The sequence below is a fragment of the Theropithecus gelada genome, chromosome 12 (assembly GCF_003255815.1).
Source record: "Theropithecus gelada isolate Dixy chromosome 12, Tgel_1.0, whole genome shotgun sequence".
In the NCBI taxonomy this organism is placed as follows: Eukaryota; Metazoa; Chordata; class Mammalia; order Primates; family Cercopithecidae; genus Theropithecus; species Theropithecus gelada.
The window spans coordinates 10,894,815-10,922,500 of record NC_037680.1 but is presented as its reverse complement, the minus strand read 5'-3'; the positions used below and the strand labels follow the sequence as shown (position 1 = coordinate 10,922,500).

General features: G+C 40.9%; 1 protein-coding gene across 3 annotated transcripts in view; it reads left to right on the top strand.

Moving 5' to 3' along the window:
• The window catches only part of NCKAP5 (NCK associated protein 5), an 835,293-nt gene that overhangs the window by 715,287 nt on the left and 92,320 nt on the right, over nucleotides 1-27,686 (top strand). For 2 of the 3 annotated variants that reach the window (XM_025404545.1, XM_025404544.1), the window contains exons 12-14: nucleotides 2,467-6,239; nucleotides 6,947-7,124; nucleotides 13,993-14,071. In XM_025404545.1, coding sequence (XP_025260330.1) covers nucleotides 2,467-6,239; nucleotides 6,947-7,124; nucleotides 13,993-14,071 — 4,030 coding nt within the window. The remainder of the gene's footprint in view (nucleotides 1-2,466; nucleotides 6,240-6,946; nucleotides 7,125-13,992; nucleotides 14,072-27,686) is intronic. The other variant, XM_025404546.1, reaches the window with a different exon arrangement.

Below are 27,686 nucleotides of genomic sequence, written 5' to 3'. Positions count from 1 at the left end.
TCTGCCTGTGGGAAGTGACAGCTCCTCCCCACCATCACTCCCACAGGGCATCCATGTGTCTCTCACCCCCAAGCTTCAAGATTGGCCTAGGCTTTTCTCCAGCTATTAAATACTATAACCTCCTGTGGAGGACTGAAGGAGGAATGTGGCTGATCTCACCGGGCAGACAGCCTGGGCCCTGGGAGGTTTGCAGCCACTGGCTCTGGGGCAAGTCGCAGTGCAGCACTGGGCAGGCTCCCGAATGGCGGAAAGGAGGCAAGGCAGAGGCTGAGCATATCTTCTTGGGGGGCAAACACATCCACATTTTTCAAGCTCTTGTGGGGTACTTTGGCCTGGCTTCTCTTATTTATTGTCAACATGACTATCGGGATCATGGAAATTCTTAGAAACTCACACTGTGGCAACTGCTTTCTGGTGGATCTGTAATATCCAGATTCACTAATGGGACTTCTTCTGATTTCTAAAGGAGTTTGTAATGGTACAGGGAAGAGGAAGTGGGGCAGCATCACCAAATAGCATCTACTGCCAGCAACTTCTGACGGTGGAGAATTTCCTAAAGAAAAATTATAATTTGATTTAAAAACAAATAAATGTGTGCATTGTTGATAGCAAGAGTAATTTTCATGAAAATGCCTTAGATGTAAGCAAATGTTTACAGTGTACTAAGAAGCCCGGATTCAAATGGAAGTTTCTGACCTTTTTTTCAACCTCTGCACATAAGCGTGTGGGGCAGGGAGGAGACTGATGTAGCCAAACTGGTATAGAGTGCATTTCTGAAACCCAGAGCCTTCTCTTGAAGCTCTTTACCATTAATCATATAGCCTTTTTTTTTTTTTTTTTTTTAATGGAGTCTCACCCTGTCGCCTGGGAAGGAGCGCAATGGTGCAATCTCAGCTCACTGCAACCTCCACCTCCCAGGTTCAAGCGATTTTCCTGCCTCAGCCTCCCAAGTAGCTGTGATTACAGGCACCTGCCAACACACCCAGCTAATTCTTGTATTTTTAGTAGAGTGGGGTTTCACCATGTTGGCCAGGCTGGTCTCGAACTCCTGACCTTGTGATCCACCTGCCTTAGTCTCCCAAAGTGCTGGGATTACAGGCATGAGCCACTGTGCCCAGCCCAAATAGCCTTCTTAAGAAGTCGCTAGGTCAGCCCTCTAAACTCTGCAAGTACCATTTAAGAAATAGTGTGGGGTAACCTGTGATCTCTATTGTGACACTGACTAAGGTAAAGGGGAGAAGAGGGGCCAAGCTTGACTTTAGTAGTATAGCATCAATTAGGGCTGCAGGCTCTGGGGCCAGACTGCCTGGGTTCATGTCCCCTCGTGGCCACTTTTGAACTGAGTCGAAATCGACAATGCTGTAGAAAGAGCCTGAGAATCCAGAGTTCACACCTTTGCTCCAGCTCTTTCTGTGTAATCTCCAACAGACCCAACAATGAGTCTCAGTTGCCTGTTCTGAAGATGGAGTGAAAGTACTCTGTAAATGGCTGGTATATGGCAGAGGCTCAGTAAATGTTAGCTTTCTTTTTCCCCCCGCCCCCTTCCATTTCTTATTAGCAAACTATGAAAAAAAAATGAATATGTAGAGCACAGTCTTTTCTCTCTGTCATTTCCCATACATTTTTCTAACGCTGAGGCTGGCATTGGGGAAGGGTGATGGGCAAGGAATTGACCTTTCTAAATTTGGTAGGTGAATAATTACTATCAGGTTCTAACAGCGAATGCCCAGCTGCTGTGTGTGTGTTGTGTGTATGTGTGTGGTAACTTAAGAAAGTTTTCACAGATATCTGTTGCCTACCCAATAAAGTCATGAAGTCACAGAACTATCAAATGTGAGCATAAAGATATGAACCAACTTGCTTTTCCAGCTCTACCCGCTGCACCTATCATAGACACTCTACAATAAGGTCATGTCATTTTCTAGTCATTCCCCCAATGTACCTTGAATGTACTTTCTGACTTAGGTCTTCGCCCATCCCATGTCTTCCATCTGGAAGTTATTTCCCCCACTTTTAACCTAAGGCAAACCTGTCTTTCAAGAGCTAGGTAAGTTTAAAAGAAAAAAAGACGTACCTTTCCTTTATGCCTTTCTCCAAACAGACCTGTCTGTGGCCTCCCTCCTCTGAATCTCCAGAGTACCCACAACATTTGCACTTCTCATTTTCTCCCTTACATACAGTGAGCTGTGGCCAATTCTCCTCTCCCCTGCTGGGATTTCTGCTCCATGAAGACAGGGCCTTTACCTTCTGTTTCTTGAGATCACTGCGCTGCTTAGCACAGGACCTGGCAAAATCAATATTTGCTGCATAGTTCGTGAATACATTAATTAGCTAATTAATGTAGGCATTTATATGTGAATACTTATCAACCACTAGTGCAAATTAAGTCCCATGATGGACTTTTCCTTTTCTATATGTGTGATCTATGTGGTTTAATCATTTCTGATGTCTACTTTTCTTTCCTAGCAATCATCACAAAACTGGGATAAAAGGCTAAGTATTGATTCTTCGCTCCCAAGTGGCTTTGCTAGTCCTACAAATGAACTACCTCCAACTCGTATCAAGGAAAGCCACATTTTGGAAGGGCTAAGAAAGCTACAGAAGCGAAAAGTGTTACTTGAACCCCCATCAGTGATAACCAAATGGGGTTATAAGGATTGCATGAACTCGAATGAAGGAATATATTCTCCAGGAATTAAAAGTAGCAGCCTCAAGGAGTATCCCCCCTGCAAAACAGCTGACCTGGGGAGCCCCTGCAAGGAGCCCCACAAGACATTTGTTTATGATCTAGATTCCCACGATGATGCAGACGATGACTCCTCCACCTTCGCATTGCTCCAAGCAGTTCCAAACCAGAGCTACAGGCCGCAAGGCAGTAAACTAACCCACAGTGTTTCTGACAGTCTGTTTGGCTGGGAAACAAATAGAAAACACGTTCTGGAAAGCACATCCTCAGTTTATCCCAGGGAAAGGCCTGAAAAGCTGACAAGTTGCGCCAGCAGCTGTCCCTTGGAGAGGAAGCTGTGCCCAAGTGTGCAGACGCCTCAGGTACAGAGGGAGAGGGGCCCACACGGCCAAGGCCATGGCTGCGTGGCTCTCAACCTCCAGCTTTCAGACACTGATGACAATGAAACACTCGATGAGCTGCACATAGAGAGCAGTGATGAGAAAAGTCCTTCAGACATGTCACTGGCTGCCGACACCGAGAAGTCCGTGGAGAACCTGGATGTTCTTGTGGGGTTTGGAAAATCTCTATGTGGGTCTCCTGATGAGGAGGAAAAACAAGTGCCCGTCCCTTCAGAGACTAGGCCAAAGACGTTTAGTTTCATTAAGCAGCAAAGAGTTGTAAAAAGGACTTCTTCAGAAGAATGTGTTACCGTGATATTTGATGCGGAAGACGGTGAGCCCATTGAATTCAGCTCTCACCAGACTGGAGTTGTCACTGTTACCAGAAATGAAATTTCCATCAATTCAGCTCCTACTGGACCCAAGGCAGAACATGCTGAACTTTTACCTCAGGGAATTACTTGTTTACACCCAGGAGCTGCTGCAAGAGACTATACTTTCTTTAAAAGGTCTGAAGAGGACACTGAGAAAAACATTCCAAAAGATAATGCAGATAATGTTCCCAGGGTGTCCACTGAATCTTTCGGCTCCAGGACAGTGACACAAAATCCTCAGCAGCAAAAGCCGGTCAAGCCCACACACACGCTATCATGCCAGAGTAATTCCAGGTCTTCAGCGCCCATGGGCATCTATCACAAGCAAAATCTCACAAAAATACCTGCCAGGGGCAAGTCTTCACCTCAGAAATCAAAACGAATGGAGCCGGAAGCCTCCACACTACTCCCTTCATCTGGCCTGGTGACTCTTGAAAAATCAGCGGCCTCAGTTCCTGGGAAACTCTCACGATTCGTGAAGACTGAGAGCTCAGGACCCCTCTTTGAATTACGACCAGATCCACACATTCCAAAACATCCCACCCAACTTCTGCACAGCTCCAGATTGCCCAGCAGGAGGGACTGGGTCCACTGCCCCAAGAGTCAGACTCCAGGGTCACGGTCAAGGCCTGCCATTGAGTCTAGCGACAGCGGAGAGCCCCCCACGAGGGATGAACACTGTGGCTCTGGGCCAGAGGCAGGGGTGAAATCCCCTTCCCCTCCGCCCCCTCCAGGCAGGTCCGTCTCCCTGCTGGCCAGGCCCAGCTATGACTATGCACCAGCACCTTCATCCACCAAGTCTGAAACCAGGGTCCTCAGTGAAACAGCAAGGACCCCATTCAAATCCCCTCTGCTGAAAGGAATCTCTGCTCCGGTTATTTCGTCTAATCAGGCCGCGACAGAAGTGCAGAGGAAGAAACCTTCTGTGGCCTTCAAAAAGCCTGTCTTCACTTACCCTACACCCTCCCCAGAAGCAGTCATTCAAACCCGATGCCCTGCTCACGCCCCCTCCAGCTCCTTCACCGTAATGGCTCTGGGGCCTCCAAAGGTCTCTCCGAAGAGAGGTGCCCCGAAAACCTCTCCTCGCCAAACACTTGGGACCCCACAAATGGACACAGGATTACAGACTCCCAGGATTTCTCCTTCAACCCATGAGCCACTGGAAATGACGTCCTCCAAAAGTGTATCTCCAGGGAGAAAAGGACAGTTGAATGATAGCGCCTCCACACCCCCCAAGCCTTCCTTCTTAGGGGCAAACGAGTCACCATCATCTCAGGTCAGTAGTCCCTCTTTGTCCTCATCACCCTCCAAAAGCCATCACAGCCCTCATGGTTGTCAAAGTGCTCATGAGAAAGGACTGAAAACTCGCCTTCCGGTGGGACTCAAAGTGCTCATGAAGTCTCCCCAGCTGCTCAGGAAAAGTTCCACCGTGCCAGGGAAACATGAAAAAGACAGTTTAAATGAAGCCTCCAAAAGTTCCGTGGCTGTGAACAAGTCTAAGCCAGAGGACTCCAAGAATCCAGCAAGCATGGAGATCACAGCAGGTGAGAGAAACGTGACCACACCGGATTCACAAGCACAGGACAGTTTAGCTGAGGGGCTTCCCCTGGAAACAGCACTACAAGAGTCATTGGAGAGTAGCATCCCTGGGAGTGATGGAAGGGACGGGGTAGATACTAGATCCATGAAAAGATCCCTTTCCTCCAGCAAACCACACCTCAAACCAGCTCTGGGCATGAATGGCGCCAAAGCCCGCAGCCAGAGCTTCAGTGCGCACTCAGGAGACAAGCCTTCCACACCCGCCATGGAAGGGCCAGGCAAAGTCCGAACTCAGATCATTACCAATACTGCTGAGAGAGGCAATTCTCTTACCCGGCAGAACTCTTCCATGGAAAGCTCTCCCAACAAGGCCCCTTCTGTTCCCATGTTGGAGAGTCTCCCTAGTGCTGGGAGGCCCTTGGGGCACCCCTCCTCCAGGCAGGGCTCCCTGGGGAGCTCCGGCAGCTCCAGCAGTCAGCATGGGAGCCCAAGCAAGTTGCCTCTGAGGGTCCCTCCAAAGTCTGAGGGACTCCTCATCCCACCTGGGAAGGAAAACCAGCCGGCCCTCAGCCAGGGAGAGTGCCCCAGTGTGGCTATACTTGCGGAACCAGGCAGTGACCGCCACCGGTGCCCACCCACCCCAACAGACTGCCCTGAAGCCCTGCAGAGCCCGGGGAGGACTCAGCATCCAAGCACTTTTGAAACAAGCAGTACATCCAGGCTAGAAACTTCTGGAAGGCATCCAGATGCCTCTGCAACTGCGACTGATGCTGTGAGTTCAGAAGCCCCCCTCTCACCCACAATCGAAGAAAAGGTCATGTTGTGCATTCAGGAGAATGTGGAAAAGGGCCAAGTGCAAACAAAGCCCACCTCTGTAGAAGCAAAGCAGAAGGCTGGGCCTTCTTTTGCCAGCTGGTTTGGTTTTCGGAAGAGTAGACTTCCAGCTCTGAGTAGCAGGAAAATGGACATCTCCAAAACCAAAGTAGAAAAGAAAGATGCAAAAGTCTTGGGGTTTGGAAACAGACAACTAAAATCGGAAAGAAAAAAAGAGAAAAAGAAGCCTGAACCACAGTGTGAGACAGAAAATGAGCTTGTCAAGGACACCAAGTCAGCAGATAATCCAGATGGCGGTTTACAAAGCAAAAATAATCGGAAACCACCACAAGACATTTACAGCCAACTGAAGTTTGAACCAAGGAATAGACACAGCCCTGTTACATGTTCAACCAAAGACACCTTCATGACGGAACTCTTGAACAGGTAACTCGCTGGAAAAGCAGGTAGCAATGTAGAGGGGTCCCTCCACCACCTTAAAAAGAGTGGTTTGCTTTCTGTGCATTAAAGGCCAGTCAGGCATGTTTTTCATACAAGCAGAAATGAATAGTAGCAGTCTTTTATACATTAGCCAGAATTTAAACAATGAAATAAAAGTTAGCAATAAAATGATAATTTAGTCCACGTTACTTTGTTAACCAAACCAATGGTCTTTGAAATTGAAGAATGGTAAGTTTTATCAGCGTTGATAGAAATTCCACCTACACTAGGAACTATGAATGTACCCAGATGGCATGAAATGGAAGAAAATTACATGTACGTTTTAAAGCATGCCGATTTCATTGATTATACCTAGCAAACATATACTTGGAGACTTTCCAGAAATAATGATGTTTCTTGCCACTCTTAAGCTAAAAATGTATTTAGGAATCACTCTTCAGTGATTTTTATTTTGCCCTTCTCCACAGTAATCATAAAATAAAAAATACATTATGATATTGTCACATCTAAATTGACACGCTACCAGAATATTTGAAGATTTGATCAAGGCCTGTGAGAAACACTTATCCCTCAAAGGTTTAAAGACAAAGAGCTAGAAAGAGATTACTTTAAATATTAAAAAGATTGGGAAAAGGAGAGTGATTGAAGAAGGAGCAAGGTAACTCATCAGAGGAATCACTTTCTACCTGCAGAGTTGATAAGAAAGCAGCTCCACAGACAGAAAGTGGATCAACTAATGCTTCCTGCAGGAATGTGTTAAAGGGCAGTTCTCAGGGCTCCTGTCTCACCGGCAGCTCTCTCAGCACTCAAGGAAACCACAAGAAAAACATGAAAAGCAAAGCCGATATGGAAGTACCGAAAGGCTCCCTGGTAAGTGCTCCTCCATCCTGGTATCAAGTGCTACAATCTGAGATGTTCTGGCTGAGGTCTTTCTACCGTTTGCTAATGAAAGTGTATGGGTAAGAGATTGCAGTTGGGGGAAAGAAAAGGTCAGTGAAAAAGGATTTGTGAAAAAGGATTTGTAAAAAGAGAGAGAGATACTGGTGACAACTGCAGCAGAGAGCTGGCAGCTGGACCTCGAGTGGGCCTGGCCCTCAGGAAATGCTGCTTCTCCCAGCTGTTTTCAAAACGATGAATATAATCGCGGTGAGTCCAGGCAAATGATGCTACCGGTATCATCTTCAAATTACACCATTGGGCTGGAAATTTGTTTTGATGATTATTTCTAACATCACCAGCAACCAAAAAGGAATGAACATGATTTTAAAAATAAAAGTGCTAAACAATTTAAGAGACTATTGCCTATTTTGATGATTTGATTTAAGCGTTGTTTATGTTTTATGAAAGTTGTATGAACCAATTCATGCAACTTAGACAGAAGCTGTGAAGACTAAGAAAGCTTTTTTGGAACGTGGCTCCCTATCATTTAGCCTATTATGGGGTCCAGAATGCAGGGAATAGACTTCTTTTTAAAAATTAAAAAATAAATGGAGCATTTTTATATTTTCCTGGGGTGTACTAGTTTCAGTTAATATTTTTTTTAATTACCTTAAATTGCACTTACTCTCCTTACATTCTTTATGTACTTGTGTAAATAATTTGATAATATTCATTGTTCCTTTTGGTAAGTTCCAGAGCACTTAAACACACAAAAAAATTCTCTTTATGGAATTACTATATCCATATCTTTTTGTACTCTAATAAAGAGGTTATCAAAATATAGTACATACTACCATTTTCTGAGGGAGAGCTTTCACTATTTCTCTGCATTATTTTCTGGAGTCGTTCAAGAGTAGAGGAGATTTTAAAGTGACCACGGCTGACATTATTAGCTATTAATTATTAGCTATAAGTATTTATTGATGTTTAGATTTCCTTCAAGTTTCACATACTTTAATTTGAGAGAAGTGGATGTTTAAATTTTTTTACTCAGATAGCTCTTGACTCTACAGAACCATAAGGTCTTTTTGACAAACTCTTCAAAATTGTATGCAGATTATGTTCGTTACAGAAGTTTTTTTTTTTTTTTTTTTTTTTTTTTTTCTTTCCCCCATCCCATTTCTGCTCTTGGTTTCCATGGTATCATCCCTTCTTTGAAAACATAGATGTCCCCTGCATTATAAAACCACAAATTATAAGCATATCTAAGGCTGCCCTTGTAGTGTCACTGAAAGGAAGGGGAGAGAATGAACGTGTGAAAATGTGCAATATGCTGGAAATTCAATCCAGCTGATGGAAAACTTTGATAGCCTGGCAGAGCCCCTTATCAGAGGCGCTCGATTTAACTATGCTCCATTTAGTATGGTCCTGACAGCTTAGGGTATATCTTCACTGTACAAAAGTACCACAAAAACAAAAAGACTTTGTATTTGGCTTTCACGATTTCATTTTTATTTTCTTATTGCTTCCTAATGCTACAGGTCTTTGCCATGCTTTTCCTCTCTCATCTGCAGTCTTTCACAGGGTGCTCTGGTCTTCGCAGAATACCTGCAAGAAACACTCTTATTATTTTGTGTGAAGTACAAAGATTCCCTAACGACCCCGCATATACATAATCAATAGGGATATGATAATTTTTCCAGTTAGTTGACAGAGAGATTAGTCATGCTGAGAAGCTTTTCCATACAGAGAAATGTCATTAAGCTGGATAGTTGACTAGCTAGTCATTTTTTAAAATGTAAAATGCAGTGCTTTTTTGTTTCATCTCCATAATCATCAGCATGGATTGGACTGAAATTACTAATTTCAGAAAGGACATTGCTATAGACTCCTTTGGGACTAGTATAGGAATAGGAGTGAAAACTCATTTATTACATGTTATAAGCCTATATAGGAAGGAGATTAGATGCAAAATGAGATGTATTTTAACACCACAGCCCATTTATGTGAATACCCATGAACCTTTTAAAATTCAGAGTTTAAGGGAATTTCCCCCCACTAGGGCTCGAGGTAAATTCACTGTCTGCTTATTTTAAAGTGTGTTGCAAAGAATTTTTTCATAGCAGTTATTTTGGATGAAAACAATGTCTATATACAATGCATTATGTATCACACTTTTTTTCCTACATAAAACCACTGTTTAAAACCTTATGATATACTATACCACCATCTTTTGTTCTTTACAAAGTAAGATTATATATAGTTATGAGAGTCCTAAGGCATTTTTAGTATTCTAATATATAATAGAAAGATTATTTTCATACATATAACAAATCCACATGTGTAGCAAACCTCCACTTACTTCACTAGGAACTGCATATTCATTTTTAGTATTGCTGGAAACATTCTAAAATATGTTTAAAAGTCCTATTAATGTTTGGCTGAATTAAATTTTTTTCTTATTTCACAGCCTTAATTAGAAGCTTATATCCCCATTTCTGCCATCATTTATAGACCACTTAGCTCTAATTTTTGTGTAATTTAGACAAGGGCTGTGCTACTTGGTACTTTTATTTAAATTATACAAAATCATTATAAAATAAGGAAAAGGCATCTCCTAGAAAGGCTGCTTTGGTATTAAGTTAATAAGTCAAAAAGAGGTACACTATGCTTGCTACATGTTTTAAGTTCTTCCTTCCTGTGGATTGAGATAATTTTCTGAAATGAAAAGTCTCAAAGAAAGACAGCTCTAGGCTCCCAGTTAACTATCACTGGGCAAAAATAAAAATCATTAACAAAATTAATGAGATCATATACCTTCATCATGAACCATTTTAATATGACCATTTTAGTATGGGTATTTTAATTTAAATTATTGGTATTCTCTTCACCCAGTGTCACATAGTCTTAAAAAAAAAAAAGTCTGCTAATAAAAAAGCATCAAATACTATCCCATTAAAATGGTACCATGGTGATAAAATGGCAGAAAATAGTACAATAATTACACAAATTGTTATCATCTTATTAAGTTCTGTGAAATGTTATAATTTTAACATCCTTAATTGAACAATTCTGTTCTAAATGGTATTTTGATGCTAATAAGAAGCATGCATATTTTGCCCTCCACCTGCAAAGTTTTCTAAATGAGTAGCTTTTCCAAAGGTTATGCCTTCCAGGAGTTTTCCCTCCCAGGATTATTTCCTGTCTCACTTAGATTCATTATGTTCTTTTCCTTTTCAAATGAGCTTTGGCATCGAAATGTTGGTTTCTTGGGAAGCCGTTAGTGTTAGGGTGATTCAGGGAAGAAAGATGTATAGAACTCCAAATGAAGGATGTTCTCAAAACTGGGTTTAATTATGAAATTATATCAATGGTGAATTATTTTCTCCCCTTTTCCACTTGTGTCTCTTACAAGCACATTTCTTCCCGCCCTTCCTAGGAACAGGAAGCTCAATTTAACTTCCTAGGAACAGGAAGCTCAATAAAATGGAAGTGCAGTGATATTTAATTGTTGCCTGTTATAGACTGGTGTTTGGAGTAGTAGTTCCTGAGACTAGAACTGCAGAGCCCCAAAAGATGGACAAGAGTTAGAGATGAATCATTAGAAGACACCCAAAGCACTGACAACTAACTTAAACCAAAAACAACCCATAGTTGTTGCTTGTGAGTCACCTTCTACTTTTTACCAAATGGGACATAACTGACATGGACTTGTTTCTGTTCCTGGGATGGCAGCAATGACTGGGACATTTCTGCATTTCTAACCACCAGTCTTTTCTGACCCAAACGCTTGCCAGACTTCTTGGTTTTGGGTCCACTCTCCCATTCTTTGCAGTGCTTTCCCGCATGGAGACTGTCCCACTTGTACCTATTTTTGGCAAATTCTTGACCTGGCAGCCTTCTTACTCCCAGGAAAGCTCCCACAACTTCCCACCAACATCCAGCTCCTATGGGATCAAGAATGAAAATTAATTTAAATTTCATCCTATGAAAAATATAATTAGCAAGGGGAATCTGCTGCCAAAATAAATTATGCTCCTCATTTCCATAGGCAAATGGATTTTTTTTAATTACTCACCACTTTGCATTGAAATCTATTTGTATGGATAATTAGAACTGACAAGTATGTCACTCTAAAGCACTCCCCCACTTTCCATTTTCTTGCTGCTTCTTCATCCATTCCCTTCAAGTTCACAGTTTCCCCCCCTGAGTCATCTGCCCCTCATGGGTCATCCAGCCCAGGAGAGCTGAGAGAGCCAGGGGACTCATTCACCATCTCAGTTCCTCTCATAAGTCCCCAGAGGCCACATTTAGCGTTTGCCATTAAGCACATAAAGCCCTGGAAAGGCTCTGGCAAGGAGCTGACAGGTAGGACTGTGCAGTAGCTTTTGTTTTCTTTCTTAAATACGATAATTAGAGAAAGGAGGTGGAGAAGGCACACAGAAGGGGTAGGGAATAGTAGGGAAGGGAAGCGGAGAATTACACACACACACACACACACACACACACACACGAAAAATGTTTACCACTCTTAAAATATAGTTTATGGATACTTGGAATATTGCCTTCATACCTAACTGGTAGACATTAACAAAGAGTAGTTCTTTGGAAGGTCTGGAAAGGACAGCTGTAACTGGACAGGGCACTCTGAAAAATTGAATTATAGCAATGAATAGGAATCAGGAGTGCTTGTTCTATAACTGAAATTCTGTATGACTTTGAATAGATTATTAACCCTCTCTGAACCTCCTTTTTCTTTATCTGTAAGATGAAAACTTTGTTCTGATTATTTGATTCTTTCATTTAGAATTTCATAGGCTGGCAGAGATGATGATTTACTCACAGTCCAACAGGTTTTGAGGGCACCCCTACAAGTTTAAAATGTATAAATTTAGAAAAACCTGAAGAAAATACTATTTTACATTAACAGGTGGGGGAAATATGGGACATACTGCCTTAAGAGCTGATATGAAACTGAAAATATGATTTCCTTGTTGTTTCTATAAAGTAGGATAAAAGGCTCCCAGTGGATTATTAATGGAAACTAAGGTGTTTGGGGGCCTTTGGGTCACCTTGTCATGAACAGATCCCTGAGCAAAGAGAACCTTGGAAGGCAAATAAGTAGTGCTTTGGTCTTTCTCATACTCGCAGTATGTTTCCTCTCTGCCATCTGTAAATATATACTGCTAGAACATGGTCAGTTAATGAAGCCCTTTTTTCCTGCCTTCTTTCATTCTCTGACTTTCTTCCTTTGGAGTTGCTAACCAACAGGGAAATGCCCACAGATTAGACAGCTGAAGGGGAAAGAAAGTGATGAAGCATGGCCTCTTGATACTGAACCCTTAACGATCTCTCCTTGCCAGGGTTGAGTTAGCCGTCTACATACTCTCTTGAGTTTGCCATCTCTGGCTATCAGCATGGTACAGATTAAGCACCAATTACATTCTAATATTGAAACTGCAGTCATAAAATGTAAATAATTGGTCTTATTCCATTAAGTATGAAAAATAGGAGGCAAAAAGTAGAAAGCTAAATCCAGCTCAAGGTCAGTATTCAGCCATACGACTTTTACATTGAGAGTATAAACTAATAATTTCTTGGCATTCAACTCAAGCCCTGTAGCAAATCCACTGACAACCTCTGATGTAAGTGCCTCAGCAGAACACCCATTGCATTGCACATTATTATCATTGGCTGCCTGGAATGTATTTCAAAAGAGCTATGTAGGGCCATTCCCTCCAGAACCCTAAGTTGTCTTGATACTGAGTCCAAGTCTGCATAGGCATATTCAAGTGGAAATTTCAGAATACCAAAGGTCCCCCTAGTAAACACAAATCTGGAGTCAGATTTGCTGTGTTTAAATCCCAGTGCCACCACTTTGACAATCACCTTCTCTGTTGCTTTGGGATGGGTCTTCATCTTTTAAAATAAAGCTAACCATAGCACCTGCTTCACAGCACTGTTGTAAGGATTTTGAGATCTTGCATGCAAACAGCGCCTGCCCAGTATGTAAGTGTTCACTGTTGTTTGTGGTTGGTATTGCTGATAATGCTCTTACTTCCGCTATTGGATTGGGAAGCAGGGGGCCTGGGCTTTCATGCCAGTGTTGCCACTGACTTCATTCGTGCCAACTTTAAAGAGACCTCAGAATTCTCATCTGTAAAATACTGGGACTTCATTAAATTCTGTGTAGAGTTCCATCTGATGCTGCCCAATCAAGCGCCTGGGCCTTCCAACTGAAATGTAAGAGGGAATGGTTTTGGCTGAAAAAAAAAAATCTAGATAAATGACTCACTGCTCTAGTTCACTGATCATACATACATCATTGTCATCTCCTTTCATTATGGAAAGAATGAAAAAAAAATCGTCTTCTTAGTTACATTCCAGGAAAGGGCCAGGAGATCTAAGTATATTTAAAGTATATATTTTCATTCCTATTGAAATAACTGGTAGTGGAAGTCACTTACTCTAGAGGAATTATACCTCCTTAGACTTTAATTTTTCCTAACAGTCGTGTGTTACTGATTTTATTAATTATTAAAAAGCAAAGCTGTTATCTCTAAAATTGTGTGTAGAATTAGATACCCTGTAAATTCTCTCCTTCAGAGATGAAGTTATATGCCTGAAAATAAGCTCTTATAATTAAAACTTGCAATAAAGGCAAATGATGGAGTGTGGAAAAGTGGAATAAAAAAATATATGTTATATGTATACGTACATACTCACACATGTATATACATGCAAACACTCACACCTATGCCCAAATATTTGTTATAGAATGTATCATTACTCTGAGGATTGCAAAACGATCTTTTTAATAAAACAAATAAGAACTTGCATCATTTTCTTCTTCTTACAGGTAAAACAGGCAAACGAAAACTTGCAAGAGGATGAAGATGATGCAGTTGCAGAGTCTGTATTTCAGAGCCACATCATAGGTAAAAATTCACATATTTATATGTCTTTTACTGAGACTTATTCTAAATGTGTCCTTCGTTCAGATATGGTACATTCCTAGAGACCATGTCCCTCTATCAAGACTGAGTCTTAACTATTCACACGTGGTTGCCGTTATCTCCTTAGACCTTGGACATTACCATAAAATACATGGGTCAAAGCAGCACCTATGAGGAAAACATGGGTATTTGTAAAAGAATGCAAACTGATGGGAAGTATTTGTCAATATGAAATCAAAGTGATACTGAGTAATCCAGTTTCTATAATTGTCTCAAGAACACCTAGTGGTTATAAGTGTAGGTGGTGGTTTTCCTAAATGAAATATTTGGTAAATTGAATGTTTTACACATAGTAGCAAATATAGAATAAGAAAATTCGGTTTGCCAAAACTCTCAACTCACTTTTTACATCATTTCTGTGAAAACTCAGAATATAGATAGTCCTGTCTCTGAAATAAGTTCAGCTTGTCAGCCACGTCTTAAAATTGTGCATAACCTTGAAGGAACTCAAGTTCCCAGCACACAGGAACTTTGCTGACCTCTTTTCAGCAGCTGGGAGGTAACCAGTAATAGAGGAGTTGCCTGTGACTACCATCCTTGTCAAGAGATAGAAGAAGTGACACCTTTAGCTACTCCAGGCCACCCTGGACACTTGAAGGATTGGTTGTTCCTCAGGCTCTAAATATAGCCATGCATCTGAGCGTGCTGATTATTTAGCTTGACACAAGACACGGAGGCATCATGGAATCATTTCTGCAAGTCACATTTGGGTGTAGGAGACAGTGCTGAATACCGTGTCCCAGAATATGATGGCCCCACAGATCCCCAGTGTCTAGTATAATCAGCATCCATTTCTCCTCTCCTTTCACCTGGAGCATCTTTAGCTGCCCACTCTCAGTCTCCCACTACTCGGCGCCATGTTGGCGCACTTTGTGGCTGATTTTCTAGCATACTCAGCGGTCTTGTGCAAACGATAATTTATACTTTGTCTGAGAGAGTTGTTGTACCCCCATGGCTTAATGAGACTGGCATGCCATTATTATTCTTTTCATTCGTAATTGGGAACACAAAAGTCCTCACAAACAACTGAAAGAGTAGTCTGAATAAGATTATTATTCCAAAAGGACATCCTTTATTATAGTTGTCAATGTAAAATGCTTAAATTGGTATCAGTTCTGCCTAGTTAGCTAATATTCGAGTTAAATATTGTTTAACAGCCTTCAAACATGACATTGTGCAAAGCCCTGCTGAGTCATCATTTTTCCATAACGAGGTGTTCTTGGGCCTATGAAATAATATATATAAAGTCACAAGCTGAATATTTTCTAAGAGAACTACAGAAATCTCTTAAAATATTTTTTAATAGGTAGCAGTTCTTTATATCTGTGCTGCTTGATGCGATAGCCACTAGCCACATGTTGGCTGTTTCAATTTAAATTAATGAAGCAAGATAAAATTAAAAATTTACTTCATCAAAAATACTAGCCACATTTTGAATGTTCAGTGGCCCTGTATTCTGTACAGTTACGTGTCACTTGGTGACAGGAATATGTCTTGAGAAATGTGTCATTTGGCAATTTCAACGTTGTGCGAATGTCAAAGAGTGTACTTACACAAACCTACATGGTATAGCCTACTACACACCTAGGCTATATGGTATAGCCTGTTGGTCCTAGGCTACAAGCCTGTACAGCATGTTACTGTATTGAATATTGCAGGCAATTATAACACAATGGTAAGTATTTGTCTATCTACCCGCAGCTAAACATAGAAAAGGTAAGGTTAAAAAAAATGCTAGTACCGGCCTGACGCAGTGGCTCATGCCTGTAATCCCAGCATTCTGGGAGGCCAAGGCAGGTGGATCACAAGGTCAGGTCATCGAGACCATCCTGGCTAACATGCTGAAACCCTGTATCTACAAAAATACAAAAAAAAAAAAAAAAAAATTAGCTGGGCGTGGTGGCGGGTGCCTGTAGTCCCAGTTACTTGGGAGGCTGAGGCAGAAGAATGGCGTGAACCCAGAAGGCAGAGCTTGCAGTGAGCCAAAATCACGCCACTGCACTCTAGCCTGGGCAACAGAGTGAGACTCCGTCTAAAACAATAAAAAATAAAAAAATTCGCATCGAAGATAAACAACAATATACCTGTATAGGGCACTTATAGAAATAGAAGTTGCTCTGGGTGGGTCAGTTAGTGAGTGGTGAGTGAATGGAGGGCCCAGGACATCACCTTACACTACTGTAGACTTTATAAACACTGTACACTTAGGCTACACTAAATTTATTGAAAAAAAATTCTTCAATAATAAATTAACTTTAGCTTCCCATCACTTTTTTACTTTATAAACTTTTAAATTATTTTTAACGTTTTGACTCTGTGATAATACTTAGCTTAAAACAAACACATTGTACAGCTACACAAAACATAATATTTCTTTATATCCTTATTCTATAAGTTTTTTTCTATTAAAATTTTTTTCACATTTAAAATTTTTTGTTAAAAACGAAGACACAAACACACATATTATCTAGGCCTCCACAGGGTCAGAATCATCAATATCACTGTCTTCCACCTCCACATCTTCTCCCACTGGAAGATCTTCAGAAGCAATAACACACATAGGACGGTCATTTACTGTGTTAACAATGTCTTCTTCTAGATACCTCCTGAAGGAACAGCCAGAGTCTGTTAACTTTTTTTAATAAATGGAAGGAGTACAGTCTAAAATAACAGTAAAAAGTGTACTATAGTAGTAAATACATAAACCAGTAATAGTCGCTTATTATCATTATCAAATATTCTGTACTATACGTCATTGTATGTGCTAGATTTTTCCATGACTGGCAGCACATAAGTTTTTATACACCAGCATCACCACAAACATGTGAGTAATGGGTTACACTATGACATTACAATCGTTTAACTATGACGTCACTAGGCAATAGGAATTTTTCAGCTTCATTATAATCTTAAGGGATCACCATCATGTATGCAGTTCATCATTGGGCAACACATCATTTTGTGGTACATGACTATGTTCTATATCATAAATAGATCACATATGTTCCTTCATCACACAAACATATGTGTTCTATATGAATGTTTCCTTTGTCAGTGTTCTGTTGGATAGTGCTGCGTTAGATTACTCTAATGGAAGTACATTTGAACCATGTTTTTGATAGATAATTGACTTGATGTTCAGATCATTGCAGATGTATCTCTTCAAAGTGGTAGAGAACCATATGAATAAGCTACTGTTGGCCACAAGTAAACAACAACAAAAAAGCCTGACAAGTCATTACATAAATAATAAAGTTAATCGTCTTATAGAATTAAAAGACTGGAGGAAGGCAAACATGAAAGAGGTGTGTAGCAGCTCAACAATGTCATCAAAAGCCTTTTATATACAGGTACCTTTTTCGACCACATATTTGTATTGTAACAAGAACTCAGGCAAAGTTTTGTCCATAGTTAAGAAGAACTCTTGGGATCTATAAGTTTGGGGCACTCGATACTGGTTTGAGCAAATTTGGGTTGGAGAAGAAAGGACAGGATCAAGCCTACTTCAGTGAACTGCACAAGAATCATCGCCAGGGGAAAAAAGAGTTGTTTTGTGGTAGAACCCTGCTTTTGAAAAGTAGCCTGCATAAAGGCTAAGAATTGAGACAAAGCTATGTTAAGCCAAATAGAGGAGCCAATATTGGCTCATTGTATCTATTTACTTGGCCATGATTACCCTGCTAGTTTTTTGTCCTCATGCTTGTGGCCTCTGGTTGCAAATTGACTCCCACCACTCTAGTCATTTACCTTTAAGACAAAAGTATAAGGAAGACTAAAACTTCACTACAGTTCCCCCATAGACTCCATCTTATGGATCATTGATGAGAAATGAATCATGCAGCCAATCCTAGCTGCAAAGGATGCTGGGAAAGTTAGCATGTTGCTTTCCAGCCTCCATTGCATGAAATAGCAGGGAAAAGAGGGCTGAGCATGTCTCCTAGGCTAGCCAGTCAATAGGCTCTCCACAGACCTTCTAAAAAGTCCCTCCATTTCAAGACTGAATGAGACTCAACAAAGTCAAGTGGTTGTTTATCTTAATTCCACAAGAATGGCCAAGAATATATATATTTTGATTGTTCTTCATGTTGTCTAACCTAAGTGTTGTCACATATTCTTGCAATATTTTGTAACCATAATATGTTTCCAATAGCAGCAACTGTGCAAATCTAAATGTGTTATTCTTCTAACCAACACTAACTAATGTCTTTGACAGAAAACAATCAGGAAAGTTGTGAATCTGAATGTTTGCATTTCTGTGGTTAAGGGTAATCACGTTAGTTTAATCCAAATGTTATGAGTTGATTACAAGAGAAGACATGTTAACTTGGCCAGATGCAGTAACTGATCTCTGTAATGCCAGCACTTTGGGAGGTTGAGGCAGCAGAATTGCTTGAACTCAGGAGTTCAAGACCAGCTTGAGCAACATACTGAGATCCCATCTATACTAAAAATTTTTCTTAAATTAGTCAGGCATCGGGGCATGTGTCTATAGTCCCAGCTACTCTGGAGGCTGAGGCAGGAGAATTGTTGAGCCTCAGAGGTCAAGGGTGCAGTAAGCCATTATCACGCCACTGCACTCCAGCCCAGGTGACAAAGCAAGACCCTGCCTCAAAAAAAAAGAAAAAAAAAGATATTAACTAAACCTGCTCGATATTGAAAGTCAAGATTCATGCTTAAGTAAAATAAAGCAACTACATTTTTTTCTTTAAAATTGCCCTCATAAATGTCAGACTAAACACAGCAAATGGCTAGCCTAGCCTAATAGAAATATTAACAACAATGATCACAAATGCTGTATTTCTAATTAATCTTTCCTGCTATCTAACTATAATGCCTTTACCCTATGTATTATACTAATTGTCTACTACAGTTAACAATTAGTAGGAATTCAAATACCATTCCTTGTCTTTTATTGAAAACATCAGCCAATTATAATAAAAAGTAATTCCCTAGGAGGAAACGGGATTTGTAAAATCTTATAAAGAGGAGAAAATGTCCTTTGAGGAATTTGGGGGAGAATATTATTGAAGCAGAACCCATAGGATTCACACAAAAAATTGAATCCTATTGGGATTGTATGGTAGGTGTTCATGAAGTGAAAGATACATGTTATTTACCACCAACTTAAAAGAGTTGAAAAGAATAATCTTCCCAGTAGTCTAAAGGGCATAGGCCACAGTGCCCCCTGGTTGAATGAGGTCCATTTACCCTCCCCCATTGTCTGGGTGTACTCCTAGCCTCTTTTGCAGGAGCCAGAAGGGTTCCTACTACCAGAGTGTAGCATGACAGAGGACATGGTCTTACCCTGATGCTCTGACTTTCCTTGGATAGCTCTGTGAAGTTGCCTGTGAGGTGCTCTTTTCCCTACTCCAGAAACTGATATTGCCTCCGAAGCATCCTGCCACCCCAATCTATTGTCCTTCCTCCATCCTTCCCCAGAGGGGCTCTCCTGTCTGCAGCTAATGTATCATGCAGAGGGACAATAGGTGCTCAGTAAATACCTTTGAGTAACTTAACACCATAAATCAGTATATTCCCATTTTTCCAGGGTGTTTCATTTCTTTGTTCCTTATCCTCTCCTAGACTTTAGCTAGCTAATGTGGTAAACTAACTCACATCTGTGTAGTAACGGATTATACAGGTACCTTTTTCGGCCACATGTTTGTATTATAACAAGAACTCAGGGAAAGTTTTATTCATAGTTAAGAAGAACTCAGGCCAGGCGAGGTGGCTCACGCCTGTAATCCCAACACTTTGGGAGGCCGGGGCGGGCAGATCACCTGAGGTCAGGAGTTTGAGACCAGCCTGACCAACAGGGAGAAACCCTGTCTCTACTAAAAATACAAAATTAGCTAGGTGTGGTGGCATCTGCCTGTAATCCCAAGTACTTGGGAGGCTGAGGCAGAAGAATGGCGTGAACCCAGAAGGCAGAGCTTGCAGTGAGCCAAAATCATGCCACTGCCCTCTAGCCTGGGCAACAAGAGCAAAACTCTGTCTCAGGGAAAAAAAAAAAAAAAATGGAAAAAAGAAAACTTACAGATCTTTGGATCTATAAGTTTGGGGCACTCAGTACTGGTTTGAGCAAATTTGGGTTGCAAAAGAAAAGACAGGATGAAGCCTACTTCAGTGAACTACACAGGAATCATTGCCAGGAGAAAAAAGAGTTTTTTTGTGGTAGAACCCTACTTTTGAAAAGTAGCCTGCATTAAGGCTAAGAATTGAGACAAAGCTATGTTAAGCCAAATAGAGGAGATTTGGAGCATCATGTATAATGGCCATTCTGGTAACACAGACATTGTTCTTTTTTTTTTTTTTTTTTCCTAGAAAAATGGGCTTTTATTTTCTTTTCTTTTCTTTTTTTTTTTTTTTTAATTTGTTTATTATTATTATACTTTAAGTTGTAGGGTACATGTGCATAACGTGCAGGTTTGTTACATATGTATACTTGTGCCATGTTGGTCTGCTGCACCCATCAACTCGTCATTTACATCAGGTATAACTCCCAATGCAATCCCTCCCCCCTCCCCCCTCCCCATGATAGGCCCCGGTGTGTGATGTTCCCCTTCCTGAGTCCAAGTGATCTCATTGTTCAGTTCCCACCTATGAGTGAGAACATGCGGTGTTTGGTTTTCTGTTCTTGTGATAGTTTGCTAAGAATGATGGTTTCCAGCTGCATCCATGTCCCTACAAAGGACACAAACTCATCCTTTTTTATGGCTGCATAGTATTCCATGGTGTATATGTGCCACATTTTCTTAATCCAATCTGTCACTGATGGACATTTGGGTTGATTCCAAGTCTTTGCTATTGTGAATAGTGCTGCAATAAACATACGTGTGCATGTGTCTTTATAGCAGCATAATTTATAATCCTTTGGGTATATCCCCAGTAATGGGATGGCTGGGTCATATGGTACATCTAGTTCTAGATCCTTGAGGAATCGCCATACTGTTTTCCATAATGGTTGAACTAGTTTACAATCCCACCAACAGTGTAAAAGTGTTCCTATTTCTCCACATCCTCTCCAGCACCTGTTGTTTCCTGACTTTTGAATGATCGCCATTCTAACTGGTGTGAGATGGTATCTCATTGTGGTTTTGATTTGCATTTCTCTGATGGCCAGTGATGATGAGCATTTTTTCATATGTCTGTTGGCTGTATGAATGTCTTCTTTTGAGAAATGTCTGTTCATATCCTTTGCCCACTTTTTGATGGGGTTGTTTGTTTTTTTCTTGTAAATTTGTTTGAGTTCTTTGTAGGTTCTGGATATTAGCCCTTTGTCAGATGAGTAGATTGCAAAAATTTTCTCCCATTCTGTAGGTTGCCTGTTCACTCTGATGGTAGTTTCTTTTGCTGTGCAGAAGCTCTTTAGTTTAATTAGATCCCATTTGTCAATTTTAGCTTTTGCTGCCGTTGCTTTTGGTGTTTTAGACATGAAGTCTTTGCCCATGCCTATGTCCTGAATGGTACTACCTAGGTTTTCCTCTAGGATTTTTATGGTATTAGGTCTAACATTTAAGTCTCTAATCCATCTTGAATTAATTTTCGTATAAGGAGTAAGGAAAGTATCCAGTTTCAGCTTTCTACTTATGGCTAGCCAATTTTCCCAGCACCATTTATTAAATAGGGAATCCTTTCCCCATTTCTTGTTTCTCTCAGGTTTGTCAAAGATCAGATGGCTGTAGATGTGTGGTATTATTTCTGAGGACTCTGTTCTGTTCCATTGGTCTATATCTCTGTTTTGGTACCAGTACCATGCTGTTTTGGTTACTGTAGCCTTGTAGTATAGTTTGAAGTCAGGTAGCGTGATGCCTCCAGCTTTGTTCTTTTGACTTAGGATTGTCTTGGAGATGCGGGCTCTTTTTTGGTTCCATATGAACTTTAAAGCAGTTTTTTCCAATTCTGTGAAGAAACTCATTGGTAGCTTGATGGGGATGGCATTGAATCTATAAATTACCTTGGGCAGTATGGCCATTTTCACGATATTGATTCTTCCTATCCATGAGCATGGTATGTTCTTCCATTTGTTTGTGTCCTCTTTTATTTCACTGAGCAGTGGTTTGTAGTTCTCCTTGAAGAGGTCCTTTACATCCCTTGTAAGTTGGATTCCTAGGTATTTGATTCTCTTTGAAGCAATTGTGAATGGAAGTTCATTCATGATTTGGCTCTGTGTTTGTCTGTTATTGGTGTATAAGAATGCTTGTGATTTTTGCACATTAATTTTGTATCCTGAGACTTTGCTGAAGTTGCTTATCAGCTTAAGGAGATTTTGGGCTGAGACAATGGGGTTTTCTAAATATACAATCATGTCATCTGCAAACAGGGACAATTTGACTTCTTCTTTTCCTAACTGACATTGTTCTTATAAGCTTTTATCATCCAACCATAAAGCATCTAATCCACAGTAGTAATGTGCCCATCTGCAGTTAGGTAGAGACAGAAAGAATAAAAGAGTCATATGATGTACAGTTGTTATTATCAAGGAACCTCTACACCACATTCAACTGAAGGTCAGCAAATAGAGCAGCTTCTTCACCTAGCAGAGGAGAGAATGCCTGGTCCAGTGCCAGAATGTGGATGGCTGTGGTTGTTTCTTTGGTCAGGAAAGAGGGGAAGATCTCACAGGCGCTTGAAGCAAGTGCTTCACTATATAGAGAGAACAAAACCCAAGACCTAGATGCTTATCAGAATGAAAGGAACTCTGGGACCTACTTCATTGTATCAAAGCCCTGATAGAACATGTCTAACAGTAGTTACCCATATGCGGATCCAATCATCAGAGTTCTCCAAACCACATTGATTTTTAAATCCACGACTGGATTTTTCTAACCATTAGTACTAGTAGAATTAGGTTGGGATGGGAGCAGAAGAAACTCTAAAGTGCCATGGTTTAAATAAGAATAGAACTTTCTTGCTGTCACACATGAAAGCCCGGAGGGAGGTGGTCAAGCTAATAGAGCAGTGCCAGACTCTCCTATCTTGTCCTTCTGCCTCATACAGTTTACATTCCTTATGATTTTCTTTTCTTTTTTTTTTTTTTTACACGCCTGTAATCCCAGCACTTTGGGTCGCCAAGGCGGGCAGGTCACGAGGTCAAGAGATCAAGACGATCCTGGCCAACATGATGAAACCCTGTCTCTACCAAAAATACAAAAATTAGCTGGGCATGGTGCCATGTACCTGCAGTCACAGCTACTCGGGAGGCTGAGACAGGAGAATCACTTCAACCCGGGAGGCAGAGATTGCAGTAAGCCGAGATCGTGCCACTGCACTGTAGCCTAGGGACAGAACAATACTGTGTCTCAAAAAAAAAAAAAAAGAAAAAGAAAAAGAAATAAAATTCCATAGAAAAACAAATTTGGAGAGTTGTTAGAAAAGATGTGATTGATTTCAGTGATTTATGCATAGTTCCTATTTTGCATAATTTGAACGATCACTGCTCTCTGTGCAGTTAACCTTGAGTAACTTTTTGAGAAAACATGTTGGACTTGGATTAATTTGCTACCACCATATGTATGAATAAATATATACTTGTTCACCAACAAAGTATGTAGATGTTCAAATAAATATTTTGTGGAATACAATGCATCTAGAATTATCTTTTCCCTAAAATTAAATAGGACATTAGGACTTCTAGTACTGTACCTGGCAATCAAAATCCTTGATAATTATCTGTCTCATTTCAAGAAGTCACTTTAAGATGTCACTTTTGATCACTACAATGCTCATATTTAGACTTTTACCATTTCCTCCCCAAGAAGATTTGAAGAAAGTTTAGAAATTTAACGTACAGGAAATGGCATTCATATTTAAAATAAAAGTATATCTTAGAAAGTTGACCATATTGTTACAGTTTTTTGAGCAGAAGGCTGCTTAAGTCGAGTGTCACATTTTTAATAGTGTGCTAACACATTTAGGCTTAATTGTAGGCAGGAAGAGCTATTGATAATCAGAACAAAATGTGAGTGGGAAGTGCAAATGTTCTCAATAACTTTGATAGATACTATTCTGTTGACTACTATCAGACTGGCACGAAACTACTTAGATAATCATGCCTATGGATAGATGGGGAATAGGATGTTGTGATTTTATATGGTTCAGATCCTTTAGTAAAACTTGCCAAGATAATTTTACTTCTACATTTTCAGACATACAAAATAACATTTAAGAGGTACTGTAGACTAGTAGCTTGGTCAAGGAAATGTCCACTGTGGCTGCACTGAGTTCACCCACTTATAACTAACTATAAGTGATAGACTCAAAAGGGAGAGCTTTGCAGCCAGCAAAGGCAGCCTGAAATGTAAACCCTGCTTGTCATGAAGTTAGGTCCATGGAAACAAGACCATGTGATATCTTCTGATCAAGGACTGAAAATAATAATATTCATATTTATTCGTTGACTACCTACTACACCCCAAGCCCTGTACTTATAACATTACATGTCACCCTCCATGGTTTTCATTCCTTCCTGACTGGTTGTCTGGTTTTACTGTCAGCTTGCTCCTTGTGAGTGCCTTCTTCTCAATAGCAGAGACAGTCACCAAATAAAGCTTTGGCGGAAGTTTCTGTATTTGTGAGCATACTGAATCCTAGTCTATGACTCCTTTCCTCTGTTTTTCACTAGAGAGAGAATTATGGACTTACAGTGTTAAAAGTATGGCTTTTTCACTCCTGTAAAATATTTTTTTTCACTCCTGTAAAATATTTACTCCTATAGATTGCACCGGGGAGCTAAGTTCTATTTAATCCAACAAGCCTATATTGAGCATTGGCTGCAAACCACACCCTGTATCAGCTTCAGGGCATACAAAGAGGAATAAGACATAGTATCTGCCCTCTGTGAACTGCAGTCAAGCAAGGAGGCAGAGAAGCACATAGATAATTCAAATGCAGTGTGATCACTGATAAGAGAAAGGTGTGCTCTACATACATCTGATGGCACAGAGCAGGGTGCAGAGCCCCGCTTTAGTGGAACTGGGAGCGCTGGTTTTTGTCTGTCAGAAAAAGGCAAGAGCCAGTGAGTAATACAGTGAAGTTTAAGAGCATTTGCCATTTAGTCCAATTTTTCCCGAACTTTGCTACACATCAGAATCACCTGGGAAGCCTCTGAAAATACTGATACCAAAATCACACCCCATATTAATTAAATCCCAGTGTCTGGGGATGGGAGCCCAACATCTGTAGTTCTCAAAGATCCGCAGGTGATTCTGATCTGCAGCAGAGTGTCCTAAGGGATAGGATTTCATCAGAAAAGGAAAGATGTCCTTGAAGTCCAGAGAAACTGCGTGAGCAAAGGTCTGGAGATAGGAAGGTGCATGGCACACTGGAGGGTAGGGGAGTCCACAAGAGACCAGTTTAGCTAGAGCACAGGATGAGGTGCACATACAGTTGGATTTGTAGGATGGGACCAGATGGTGGAGACCTTGAAAGCTGAGCTTAGATATTTGAACTTAGCCCTACAGACAATACAGAGACTATGGATATTTTCAAAAGAAGACCTATGTGTTAAGATGTCACTTTTGATCACTACAATGCTCATATTTAGACTTTTACGATAAAATACTTCTTCATTTTCTCTCACTTATCTTTGAGCCAACCAAATGCACCAGTCAGCTTCCTCCTCATGAAACACTCTTCCCTGATCAGTGATGTGCTGTGATAAATGGAATCATGTATTCATATGAAAAGATAGACAACCAAGAATATTTAAGGATTGCCAAAGGGCTCCCTACCCAAAAAAGAGCTCTCATGCCAGCCTAGCAGAATATGTCTGAATTTCCCACCCACTGGCGATTCCTTTGAGTGAAAGTCCCCAGTGGCTTGTTACGATACAGGTAATCTCTGGAAAGGCACACAGTGAGCACTGCTGGCTGATAGCACAGTGTGGTTCTCAGATTAGCACCCCCAGACTCTAAAAGAATGAGCCATGGGGCTGGTAGCTTTTCCTGCCATGAAACTGAGAAGTGCAAGAAGGAAGGCTTTGACGTTTAAGAAAGAGAAGAATGATGGGCCACAGATCAGGAAGCTGAGCTGCCAGGGCCAGAGGCAGACATGCAGCCCTACGAGGTGGCGTGAATTAACCCAGGTGCCTGAAAGGGAAAGGCTCCACTGAACAGGCCACAGTGAGACATATTAAGTAAGTTTTTCCCTTTCCCCACCCATTTCCAAGGCCTATTGCTCTAAAGTACAAAGTTGGGGAAAACGAACTGGCTGTACAGAGACCTGACTTTGTGCAGTCCCTTCAACTTCCCAAAAGGCAGTTAAGTCACTTAAAGTAAGTATAAGCCTGTGTTTGTAACTTATGGCATAGAAAGGAATAGGTGAAGGTCAAAACAAAGTCAGATAGCAGTGTGCCTCAGCCCAAACACCTGAAAGCTGTCCAATGGGACAGAAAATTATGAATAAGGTAGGACAATGATATATATTACATTACTATCTACTCCTTATTAAGAGCTTTCTATATGCTGGGCACTGGCCTGGGTGTTTTACGTAAGCTGCCTTGTTTTGTCCTCACATCAGCCCTGCAAGTTAAGTGTGATGGTCGCTATTTGCAGATGAGGAAATGGATGTTCTCAAAGCTACGTGCCTTGCTCAGCAGCGTGACGAGGATGGAGTGGAACCATCATCCAAACCAGGACTACAGTCTGTAGCTGTGAAAGTTAAATAACCCCCAGGAATTCTAAGTGATGACCAGATGTTTCCTAGATCACCTCTCAGGCACCAGATTCCAAGGGTCCCTTTTGTAGATTGTTTGGCCTGGAGTTACAAACGCAGAAAAAGCTCCTGTGTCAATGAGTGGTACAGGCTGGGCTTGACACGCACATGCATATATTATATGAGTGATGGGGATTTGAGGTATATAGAGAATATGACCTGTTCCAGGGAAGCAGCTCCAGTTGTCAGCACAGAAGAATGCTAGCCCTATGTAGCAAGTCTTCCCATTTTTCACCAGAAGCCAAATTCCTAAATTTCTTATGTGACATATGATATATGTTTAAATGTGGGCTCCGTTCAAAAGAATGAATCATCAGGGACTTTCTTTTATCTGGCAATATGCCAAATTAGACTTTCAAAATCCTTTCACAGAATGCCACATCTACTAAAAGTATAGGTTATAAAATTCTACATATTTTCTTAAATGTATGGCTGAGCTGCAGGCAAAGAATTCATCACAGGCTAGGAATAGCAAGAAAGCCGGAATCCATAGGAGCAAGAGAATACCATAGCCAGCATTTGCCCATGGGGCATGTGCTAGTCTCTAGTGGCCTGGAGCTAGGGTGACCAGTGGTCCCAGTGTACTGGGACTTTCTTGGTTTCAACACCGAAAGTCTCATATCCTGGGAAGCTCTTCAGACTTTGAAAAACGTGTTATCGTTCCTCAAATCCCCATCATTCACCCTACCCAGAGCCTGGTTTTAAGGAGCTAAACTGTTGACATAATGAAAGCCAAGGGCCTGACTAGGGTGAAATGTTAGATCAAAGACTCACAAGCCCCTCCTCGGCATAAAGCTGGACTCCAAAGAGCAGTAACTTCAAA